At 43.6% G+C, this 12132-nt stretch overlaps 1 protein-coding gene across 6 annotated transcripts in view; it reads right to left on the reverse strand.

Moving 5' to 3' along the window:
- The window catches only part of TNR (tenascin R), a 432595-nt gene that overhangs the window by 32330 nt on the left and 388133 nt on the right, over positions 1–12132 (reverse strand). For all 6 annotated transcript variants that reach the window (XR_012380546.1, XR_012380545.1, XM_073900051.1 and 3 more), the window contains 6 exons: positions 11812–11931; positions 10749–10895; positions 8079–8198; positions 5475–5618; positions 4642–4772; positions 3602–3734 (listed from right to left, as the gene is read on the reverse strand). Coding sequence is in view for 4 of the 6 variants with exons in the window: in XM_073900051.1 (XP_073756152.1) it covers positions 3602–3734; positions 4642–4772; positions 5475–5618; positions 8079–8198; positions 10749–10895; positions 11812–11931 (795 nt within the window). In the remaining 2 variants the exon portion in view is untranslated. The remainder of the gene's footprint in view (positions 1–3601; positions 3735–4641; positions 4773–5474; positions 5619–8078; positions 8199–10748; positions 10896–11811; positions 11932–12132) is intronic.

Below are 12132 nucleotides of genomic sequence, written 5' to 3' on the forward strand. Positions count from 1 at the left end.
TCTTTTGTTCCGTAAGACAAGGCATAAAAAATGCTTAGAACGATCAGCTGAGATCAGCCCATCCTAAGAATAGGATGCTGCTAAGTGGAAAGCTCAGGCACTGTCAATGAAGTCGGAAAGGATGCTGGTTACTAGAATGAAATTAGCCTCTAAATCCATCAGCCCTGATCTGCCATCATATAGGATGCTCTGGTGTTTTTCAGACCTCTTGCTCAGCAGGAATAATTCATGGGGTTCAGACTGACAGCACTCCAATCTTTCAAGTAAGTGAAAAGATTCTCTGCTCTTCATTTTTTGTTTCCTTCTTTTCCTTTCCCCTTCCCCTTCCCTCTTCTTCTTCTTTTCCCCCTTCTTCCCCTTCTCCTCCTCCTTCTTTTCCCTCTTCTCCTTCTCCCTTTCTTCTTTTTAGGGAAACAGGGGCCCACAGATGGAGCATGCAGGGTGAACTATGTGGCTCCCATGTGTACGTGTCATGGGGGGCTGTCAGTGAGGGTCTTGTTAGAGAGGAAGGGAAAGGATGAGCTGAGATATGCCGCAGGTCAGGGGAGGCAGAATCAGGCTCAAGGCATGGCCACTGTGACCACTCTTCCCAGAGGAAGCGTAATCTTGAGGGATCTGTAGGAGATCTACAGGGATGACAGGAGAGTCCTGGTATGGGTAACACCTGCCCTGTACACTGGAGGCCCTTCTCCTCGTCTCTTCCTCAAGGCATCTGACTCAAGCCACACATCAGGCAAACACCAATCGTTCCCTTCTTGATAACATCCTGATCCCCACATTTAGGAAGCTGGTACTCTTGTATTCTCTTCCTCCTTCATAAAATTTGTTTTTGGCAGGGGAGTTGGAGGGCGGGTGGTAGAAAAGGTTGGGGAGGGGCATGGCACAGGCAGTGGACTCACTAATGTTGACACTTGTAAGCTTAGTGTAATTTATTCAGGGAAATTTGCATTTGGGGTGCTAGGAAGAACCTGAAATTAGAAGGACTTTGGGCATCATACTCTGTAGGAGGTACCTCTTTGCCTGTCCCATCCCTGTGATGGATGTTGAAAATCTCCTTCTATAGCTTTGTTTCACCAGAAACCCCTCTTCCATGCTCTACAGCTGGGATTTAACTATTCTACTCAACCAACATTTTGAATGTTATGTCTGCTATCTGTCAGGCTTTGGGCAAGGTACTTTCATATGCCTTACTTCTGTCCACAAACTTTTCATTCTGTAACCAGTCATTTCAGGGGGACCAGCAAGGTGTGGTGCGCATCAGTGACTTAAATTTAAATTTGAGCTTTACAGTAAAACTCTGCAAAGGCTTCCAAACATGGACACATCTTTGCCATGTACCACAATAGTAGTGGCAAGTCCTTCTCTGGTACCCCAAACCTTACATGGAGAGGCTCAGTCAGTAACTACACTCGTTATACAGGAATGTGGGCTCTTCCGTTTTCTCCTTTTTGAGTTGGTGTTGGTCATGCCCCAGGAGCCCAGTGTCAATTGGAGTTTCATAAAAACAAAGAAACAAACACGTAAATACACCCTGATGGTCCCTCTGCACTGTTCACCAAACAAAGCCACTACCCTGGCCTTGTCTACAGATTTCCATGAATTGTTAACCTTCAGCTTATTGGATCTTTCTGAAGCTCCAGCTGGATTTGAGATCCCAGACCCATACTATTACACACCCCTGGGGCAGCTTCATATAAGAGAGGCCAGTGGTGGGCACAGAAGCTGGTATACTTTTATAGTCCAGGTGGATCTGGAGCAAGACACAGCTGCCAGATATTGCAGAAACTTCAGGCATATTATCATACTACTCACACCTGCTAGCTGTGGCATTACTAGGATGGGAATTGAAAGCTAATACTACACTGAGCAAGCATCGAAACCCATGCATTTTGGGGATGAAATGATTAGTTTAGACCTAATAAATATGCAAATTGGGAGCTCTGTTTATGTTTCTGTCATCTGTGTCCTTTCTATGGGGAAGAAATTCTTAATTCAGTGAAAAGCTCCAATCCATGGGTCTTTGGGTGGTGGCTTGAAAAAGAGGACCATGGAAGACCCTTTAAGCTGTAAATATGCAGGGAAGGGCTTGAACAAGAGAGGGTAGCACCTTGATACTGAGATAAGCCACTCTGTGAAAGAGTATGGAGGGTGAGCATAATTGACTTCAGCCCCCAAAAGGGATCAAGTGTCCTTCAAGTTCTACTTGGTAAAGACCCATCTTAGATTCATGTTTGGTTATGTGACCAAGGCTTATTTTTTTTTTAAATAAAAATTGTTTTTCTAATTAATTTGCTCATTCTAGACACTTTGTAAGATATTGAAAATATAAAAAAGGAGGCAAAAAGAGGACTCATTCATAATCTCACTACCCCAAAGAATCACTGGTAACATTTTGGTGTATTTGATCCAGTGTCCTGCTTTGTCATTTAGAACAAGTCTACAGGGAGAGGCACCTAGGTAGGGATGGGGGATCTTCTGTCACCTCCCTCATGATGGGGGTGGGTGGGCTTTGGGGCATGGGCAGGATTCCTGTCATCCTGGTACTCTGAGATGGCAGGTGGACATTCATCTAGGGATAAGGGAAATGCTCACACTTGCCCCACACATATGCAAAGCCACACCCCCAGGACTTTGAACTGGGCAGTTCCACAATACAGACCGTAGAGAGGGACGCTGGGAAGTGACAGAAAGGATTGTTAACAGGCACAGTCCCCACAACCAGATCAACTGGAGTCAAATCTTAGTTCTCTTACGTAAGAGCTGTGGGGTCCTGGGTGAGTTGTCTCACCTCTGTGTGGCTCAATTTCTTCATCTGTAAATAGGGATAATAGAACATACTTCATAGGCTGTCATGATGATTGAATTAGGTAGTACATGTAATGCAGTCAGAACAGTGCCTGTTATTAGTTTATTTCATCTTAGACAAATTAAGACACCCTTATCCCTTATGGATATTTCAGGTAATTTCTGCTGATACTTAATTGGAGGAATGCAGGAGGAGCAGCTGGATTTAGTAGTAGAAGACCTTGGTTTTAGTTTGACCCAGCCACTTACTAGCCATGTAAGTCATTTGATTTCCATCCACTCTGTTTCATCATCTGTGAAATGGGAATAATAAGGCCCTCCTCACCAGTTGTTATAGGGACTTAGTTGAGACCATAGGAAAGCAAAAGTGCTTTGTATATGGAAAAGAACCCTAAATTTAATATGGAGGGTTTACTCTTGGTACTTTTATTAAGTGATTCTCTGATCACAGGCAGCAGAGGAAGGAAGGAAGGAGGGATGGATGAACTTTGCTGGGAAAACACTTGCAGAAAATCTGAGCAGGAACCCGATGTCTTCACTTGGTGCATTTAGTGGGTCCAGGTGGACCAGGGATTTGTACTGCTGGTTCCTATGGTTGCCTTGGCAGGTAAGAAGTTTCCTGGCAGGGCCTTGGAAGGGGGAGGGAGGAGTGGAGGAAACCCTTATTTTCCTTCACAGGAAGAGGCAATTGATTTTCTTTGGTAGGTTCTTCCCTGATCAAGCCTCAGCAGAAGCTGCGGAAGAGGCAGAGGTCATGCAGGGAAGAAGAAGGCATCACAGGGGTGGTGTCTCTCACCTGTGGTGAAGGTGGCAGAGGTGAGGCTGCTCCGGGAGGTGTCCTGGGCCGCCTGCAGGAGCACTGTGTAGTCTGTGCTCTCAGACAGGCCTTCCAGTCGGATCCACGTGTCCTCTGCATCCACAATAAGCTCCTGTGGAACAAGGGAGGAAGGCAGGTGGAAGGGAGTGACTAGCATGCAATTGAAAGGAGCTGGGAAGGGAAGCCCAGAGCCTGTGGCCAGCTAGGTCAGGATTGCCAAGGCCATTGTGTGCTCTCCATTCCACAATAAGGAGAGAACCGAGCCAATAAGCAGAGAGGACAGCTCCTGTGTGAGATTTAGGCAGCTCCTACCTCACAGATGCACATTGGCATAAAGGTAGGCATGTGAATGATCAAATCCAGTGGTTTTCTGACTGTACGAGATTCCTCAGGACCCAGGGAGGCATTATCCCAGGCCTCCATCCTCCATATCCAACAGACTAGCTCTGCTTAAATCTATTGTGTATATTTGGCTTCTGAATATGATTTCACTTAAAAAAATAAGATTTCATTGTGAACAGAAGTTTGACAACCAGTGCTCTAGAAGTACTGTTTCAACTGATCATCTAACACAGAAATTTGTCATCTCTTTACTGCAGGCTATATAGATGCGGCCTTTATAATGCTTATAAAGAGGCATAAAAGACTGTTGAATTTGGTGTCCTGCTCATGTTTGCTTGGCCCTGCTAGCGAAATTTTTTCCCAAAACTATGTACTTATATAGGCTTGGAAGTTTCCAATGTGCTTTTCATCATCATACTGAAAGCCCCACCACAACCAAGTACAGCTGTAGAGGTAGACACCCCCATCATCTAGAGCAGAAACTAAGGCTCAGAGAGTCTTCTTGTTTTGCTTCAACTTGTAAAGAGAGTAATAGCGAAGCCAGGACTAGCACCAAAGTCTCTGGCTTGCAGACTCAGGCTCTTTCTTCAACAGCATGTATGTATCCATCATGGCAAATCCAGTTTGCTCCCTTTGGATTGCTTGATAGAAAAATCTCCTTTACAGAAAAATCTTACCTTGCGGCTTCCATCAGTGGATTTGTAGGTTAAGATGTAGTTTTCAATCTCTGCTCTGGGCGGTTGCCAGGAGATCAGGGCACTTTGTCTGGTGACTTCACTGGCTGTCAGGTTTGCTGGAGGGTCCAGGACTACAAAGAGGAGAAAATGCTAGGAGTGTCTGCCTATCTAGCTCCTCTCTGTTGGATTGCATTCCAGGCACATTATCTCTCTGCCCACCTATGTGGTCTCTGGGCAGCTTACACCCTGTCTCTAGTTCTAGCTTGGACAGGAGCAGAAAGGGTGCTCCTGGGTCAGAAGATAATCAGTCAGTGTCATGATCATTCCTGCAACTATTCCCCCTTTCCCTCACCTGGGCGTCTGAGTCTAGGTGTGACATCTTCCAATCTGACCTATGTCTGAAACCATGACCTTGTTAAATCTGCATGTCTGTGAGTTCACTCTTGAGCTTATATCATTCCCACGTCTATACCTCTGTCTACTCTTCTGGCCATGATTGTACTCAGCAACTGTCTCCCAAATATCAAGCCCTGTAATATGCATCAGATTTTTCTAGGCCAGATGCATGTCTAGTACTGGCCTCTTTGGGCCTGGTTCTACTGCTGTCAGCCAGACCCAGGATGAGAGCAGGAAACAGACAGGTATCTGCGGCCCGAGAGCTGCAGCTCACTTTCACTGGCATTTGGGCAGCAGTCAGCTGAAATACAAACAGCTCATAGCTGCACTGTCCAAAGTCTATAGACTATCATCCAGTGCACCACATGGAGACTGGTAATTTTCAGATCCACAAAAGCATCTAGAGATGCTGGATGTGTAGCCAACCATGTACTCACGGGTAGAGAAGTTGGTGCTGATGGTGCCACTGGTGAGAGGCCCACTGGTGGCATACATATTAATAGTATAGTGGGTGCTAGGAAGCAGGCCAACGAGCTGGAATTCCTCACTGCCACCATCAACCAGGATGGTCTCTCCAGCAACTGAAATCAGATGAACATGGATAAAAATTGAATAAGGCTATTTAACCTAGGAAAGCCATACCAAATCCAAAGGCATTTCGTAAAGATTCAGTATTAGAGAGTTTTGGAAAGAATCTCTTAAAGGTTATTTAATTGAGCATTGTATTCCACATGAGCATCCCCTTGCATTTTGCATCTTAATTGAGAAAAATAGTCCTTATTTGGAGGCCAAATTGTCTTTTCCATGACTTCCACTCAGGCCACTGGGGTTACAAAGAATAAGCTGAATCCTCTGTCTACATGGCTCCTTCCTTCCCGCCATACCTCCTAATCAAGTCCTCTCTCCTCTAGGCTGAGAAAATGTATTCCCAACCACCATTACATGTATGTGGCAATTCTAAAAGTATTGATTGTTTGCACCCATGGGCAGAACTTTGCATTTATTTCTACTGCATTTTGCCTTGTCGATTAAGTTTTGGACCACTGTTTCCGTTTTTATTGAAATATATTTGAATTTGGATTCTATTGACCACAGTTTAAAAATTTTTTTATTTAAGTGCCGTTGAAACACAATGTTGCATTAGCTTCACGTATATAATATAGTGATTCAGCTTCTCCATATATTATGCTATGCTCACCACAAGCATAGCTACCATCTCTCACTGCACAGTGCTATTACAATATCATTGACTTACACAGTTTTGTTTTATATTCAAATGTGGTCTGCATGTCTTCTCTGTATTCATTTAGCTGTGAGCAAAACTGTTTATTAGAGCAGGGCCACACCCTTTATGGTGTCTTTAGAATACTCCTGAGTCATTCAGCATTTAAGAAAGTTTACTGGGCACTTCCCCAAACAAGGTAGGGTCTGAGGTTTCAAGTCTCTTGTGGTCTAAAGGCATAGAAAGCATGCAAACAAGTAAAAATTCAAACCAGCTCTTTGAAAGAGCAAACATAATGACTCTATCTTTTGAATATCCTCATTTGCAACATCCTGCCAGCCATCACTGCTTGGCCATATCAAACCATGGCAGTTGCTCAAAAGTCCTCATGTTCTCTCGCATCTCTACAAATGCACTCAGGCTGCTCTTTGTCTTAGAATTCCCTTTCTTCTAGTCTCCTTCTCTAACTTTATCTAAGATCTGCTTTCTTTCTTCCTCTCAACACCCTCACCTCCAGTGAGTGATCTATCACATGTGGCTCAAGCTGTTTTGTGATTGCCTATGTCATGACACTGCTCACATTGGGTTGTAAAATGTACTGGTCTCATCATCACCAGAAGTGAGTTCTGTGAAGAGAAGCACCCATGTTTTGTCTCTGAATCCTTACATCCTTGTTAGTGTATGGCTCGTGGGAGGACATCCAAAATATTTGTTGAATGAATGGAAGTTAGTTGCTATGATGGAGGCATGTACTTTGTACTTGTGAGCAGGTGGGTCTGACTACCTTAGGGGAATACTGGAAGCTTTGACAGAGGACATGGTGTTAAAACTAAGACTTAGAGGATGGGTTTGTCTAGGCAGACAAGTGGGGAGAGAATCTCCAGGTAGAGGAAACAACACGTGCAAATGAGTAGTGGTTTGGGAAGGCATGGTGAGAGTTAAGAAATGCAGGCCCATGACATGCAAGGAGGGGTGGTAGCAGTTGAAATGGATTGTGCATGCACATAGATGGGTTATGATGTATCTATAGTCATGATATTCATTCCTTGAGGAGAGCTATTTAATCAGCTACCATTCTATGTTACTCCAAATATGATCCATCATGTATTTTTCCATCTAAGTGATAAGTAGGTTTTTCTGATACCTTGCTGAAATCCAACTGTGCTAGCAGATTTGCCAATAAAAAAAAAAGATATAAAATGACTTTGGTAAACTTATTCTTGGTGAACCTGTGCTGGTATCTTTTTCCAATTTATCTAATAGTCTGTTTTGGTTTTTATTTTCCCAAGCTTTAACAATCAGTTTACTTTGCAGCTTACAATATTGGCTTTCTCCGTCATTTTTGAAAAAGACATCTGCTTATGTCTTGTCTTCTGGTATCTCTGTTCTCTAGATTCCTGAATATAACCCACAACAATTCTGTGATCACATGTATAATTTAGGCAAGGAAATAACTTTCCTAGTTTTCTAGTATGGTGGGAGTTCCATGAAGTGAAGGAGTAACCACAGCACCTAGAACTTACAAAGTACTCAATAAGTGCTTGTGGAATGACTGAATGGGACTCAGGTTGCCTTGAAAGCCACATATGATAAGTGAATTCTTGTACCTTTCAGATTCAGCTTTCTGAATTCCTATAGCTGATGTAGTTTGCAGAGTTTAGGAACACTTGAGAGCTTTACAGTGAAAGTAAAGCAGGAAAATTTCTAAGCTGTCCCTCAAATTGATAAAATGTCCATTTAAAACAACTTTCATAATAGTCTTCAGCACCTGTCCTCACCATTTCCACCTGCTTGATGCATAGACCTGTAAGACGTTCACCTGCAAAGTGTGTGAGAATAATGACATAGTTCTCCACTTCACCCACTGGGGCCTTCCACTGCAGCAGGGCTTCTGTTGGAGTGATGTTGGTAGCAGTCAGATCCACAGGGTTGTCCATGGCTGAAACAGAGCCAGAGAATAGCAGGTAAAGGTAGGAGATACTGAAGGATGGAAGTGCAGTGAACTATCTCTTATAGTTTCATCCATCATGTACGTCTGCTGCTGTGCCGTACAAAAGAATGAAGTGAGTGGAGACCTTTTTCCTTCCTTCCCTTCTAATCTCATTCTCTTCTCCCTTTCCTCTTTCCTCACTAGTACCCAGTTCTCTCCTGATTGGCCCCAGATCTTCCTTTTAATTCATTCATTAACTTCTTATGTGCAGAGCACTGTCAGGTGCTACAGGGGATCCCAAGGTATGGCTGTTGTGTTTTACACATTTAAACCTAGATGGAGAAACTAAGAACATAGAGGAATTGTTATATTTCTTTCGTTAATGAGATAATTTGCCTCCCAGGCTATTTGAACTTTCATAAATATAAGGAGCATGCCTTGTGGAATGATCTCTGTTAATGAACTTCAGAAAGTATGGTGGGAGTTCCATGAAGTGAAGGAGTAACCACAGCACCTAGAACTTACAAAGTACTCAATAAGTGCTTGTGGAATGACTGAATGGGACTCAGGTTGCCTTGAAAGCCACCTATGATGAGTGAATTCTTGCTTTGCTACTCACAGGCTCCCTTTGTACTGAGTCCTGGGTATCCCTTTTGTGGCCTAGAGAGTCATGGGGATTCTTTCAGGCTAAAGGTCACTAGTGTCTGTTGGGGGGAACAGAGTTTGCTCATCATGGGACCAAGTTCATATTCTTATTTACCCATGATCTATGCCTTTGTTTCTTACTATGCTTCCCTTCTATAAAGTTGGGGTTTATTTTAGAAATGGATGCTATTACAATAGTTTAGGTATCAACTCAAGTGTCATGTAATTTACTCCTGGGGACCAAGAGATGCTGTTGATCTGGCCCTGTTCTCTAACTGAAGGTTTCTATTGCTTGCCTATGTTACTTATTCGGAAGCAACAACTGTGAAATATTTTTTTAAATTTTAATATCTGAATTGTATACGTAATCTGTGTCTTTAACAAATTCTTCAAATGCAATCATATGAAAAGAGACAAAGAAGAAAAGTCTTGGGAGACTAGTTAGCTTGATCTCGCTGAGATTAACTATGAGACCCTGAAGGAGTACTCATTTCCCAAAGTTGTAAAATCATAAACCTCACATTAAAACAACAACAAAAGAAGACATTTCTGTGGGCAATCTGTTTATTGGGAGTTGCCACAATAGCTCTGTCTGAACCTGAAGGAGGGTGGTTTGGGTTGGTACACTGCTGAATATCCGCTTTACAGGTACTTGCTGCTTATGACCAAGAACCCAAGGAATGAGGTTTTTGACCCAAGTTGCTGCTTTCTTTTACCTTAGGGGGTAGGAGGCTCTTGAAATCCATCTTACAGGCCTCAAAGAGAAAACGTTTAATATTTTTACCATGAATTTCTAAGACTTTCAGGAAGGTGAGAGGGGGCTTCTTTTGATTCATTGGGCATCACTTTGGGTCAATATTTCTTGATTCCTTAATGGTCACAGATAATTTGATGGAAAGGAAAGATTGGACCAAAAACATGGCTGGATTATGTGTAGTTACAGACCTGGAAGGAGACTAGGGAAGATAAGAATATCCTATGGTGTTTTTTGGAAGAATAATTTTTTTAGGTTCTGAAACGTTCTGAAGGCATGTTTCTTTGGCCATTACTCTACAGATGTTTCTGGGCCTGTGAGAGCATCTACAAAATCAGTGAGGAATTCCAAGTTACCTTTTCCTCATTCAGGAAATGCCATTCTCTGAGGAAATTAAGCAGCCTTAAGAAATTCTGGTGTTCTCCTAAAGAGGCAAGCTGGAAATTTCCGATGTGCTATGGGAATGATAGCTTAACTGGGAGGTTAAGTCTGGGGTCAGAAAACTTTGGCTGTCCCCTCTGGTGCCTTCTATAGAAAATCTTTCCTAGTTCTGCATGGTGGGCTGACTCAGGGGCCAGAGCAAGAGGAGAAATAGAGCTGCTGCAGGAGCCCTGTCCCCAGGCCCAATCCAAAGAGCTCATTTTCCAAAGGAAGGCCTCCACCTTTTGATCTTAAAGCAATAACAAATGCAGCCGCTTGGTGGCTTCTGACCAGGATGAAGAATTTCAGGAACCCAAGGGTTTTTACTGGAATAATAACACTTTCCTTCTCTGAGATAAAATTTACTTGACTGAGTCTTTTAAAAAATTAGATGAGATGATTCAGATGTCTGTTCTGGAATTCACTTCCATAATGTGTCTTTGAAAGGTCACTTTTCCGTTTGAAAATTCCATGAAAATTTCTGACCTAAACCAATAAGACTCTTAGAAGAGGGTTACTCTCTAAACTCCCCATATTAGAGGGCAATACCAGAGGGGAGAGAAATCACAAATTGCATTGCATGACACAGTGAGTCAGAGGAGCACCCAGGAATGGAGCTTCTGAGCCCAGAATGTGTGTCCTCTGTGTTAGCCAGAAGAACTCCACTGTTTGCCTCTTCTGTCTGTTGCAGGTCCTCAACCAGGGTCCTGATTTGGCTCATGACAGGAAGACATGCCTACCTGTGTGAATGAGGGTACAGATGCGCTCACTCTCCTCCCTGCCCCGCACGCTGTTGAGACTGATTTCATATTCGGTGGCTGGATATAGCTTGGTGATGGTGAATTCTGTCACCGTGTTGGGCACCACTGAGCTGTCCAGCCGTCCCACTAAGAAAGAGAAGAAGCCACTGTTAAAGTTCAGCAGATCCTTCATCAACACAGCTCATGGTATAATCTACATAGAAGCTTCTGGCTGTACTTTGTCATGAAGCATAGATGGGTGCAAGGCCCAGCACTCAGTGGGGAAGGAGGAGAAATTGCTCATAGACTGGGAATGTTGGAACTTGAAAAGACCTTGCATGTTGGCCTGACCCCCTCATTTTATAGATTCCTTGGATCATAGAAAAAAGGTGGCTAGGTGGTTTTCTAACATACTGGTCTTCTTAAGGCAGTCGAGAGGTCATGGCTACAAAGAGTGGTCCATGCAGCCCAGAGACAGGGTAGTCTGGAAAACTATGCCACTACCTCCCTGGAAGTGGGCATGCCCTCTACTTTGTTAACAATGTGGCATGCACCAACAGGAACTGGCAGGAAGCCGGGGGTGTCTGGGCCAAGTTTTTCTGACTCATAACTTGGCTGGAGTAGCAGAAATAGGACCACCATCACCGTGGTTCCCTCTAAGGCTCCATCTGGTCCAGCTGAGTCTTTAGGCATCCCCCAGGATTCTAGTCTTGGACTTCACTCTCTCAAGAAAGTGAATGTAACCCTGGCTCTTGGCAGAAATCTTTAGGGTTCTTCATTACTACACTGCCTAGATAAGGTGACCAGTTATCATGGTTCACTCTGCCGATGGAGGGCCTGCTTTCTGGGTGAATACAGTTAAACCTTTTGTGAGAGGAGTTGGCGAGTTAAGGGTTTCCTTGCTGCTCCTCCTCAGCCCACTCTTATTGTGATGGAACATGTCACAGAGAGGAGGAGAATGCAGGCGAGGGGTGATATCCTCTGGGATATGTAGTTCTCCTATAGCAATCTTCACCTAGCTCTAAATTCCATCCATTTGTGAGAAATCAAATAACTTTATTACCTTGTGTTGGCCGATAGGATACTCGGTAGTAATCAAAAGATGCAACAGGAGGGCTCCAGGAGACCATAACTGAGTCCTTGGTCACATTGCTAATTGTGATGTCTTTGGGGGGATCAATTCCTACAAGGACCCAGGTAGTTGTGGGAAAAAGACAGAAAGCACAGTGTGAAAAAGCAATTCCTATCCTTGGTTTCATGTGGACCAAGAGCTAATAGTGTTGCAGAGGCAGACAAGATCTTTATACTAGAGCATCCTTAAAGCCGTGCTCAGGCCAAAGTTTCACATGAAACCTCAGAGTTATTGGCTAAAACCATGTTCATG

This window comes from Callorhinus ursinus, unplaced genomic scaffold (assembly GCF_003265705.2).
Source record: "Callorhinus ursinus isolate GAN/ISIS: 27379988/994484 unplaced genomic scaffold, GSC_fseal_2.0 scaffold13, whole genome shotgun sequence".
NCBI classification, from domain to species: domain Eukaryota; kingdom Metazoa; phylum Chordata; class Mammalia; order Carnivora; family Otariidae; genus Callorhinus; species Callorhinus ursinus.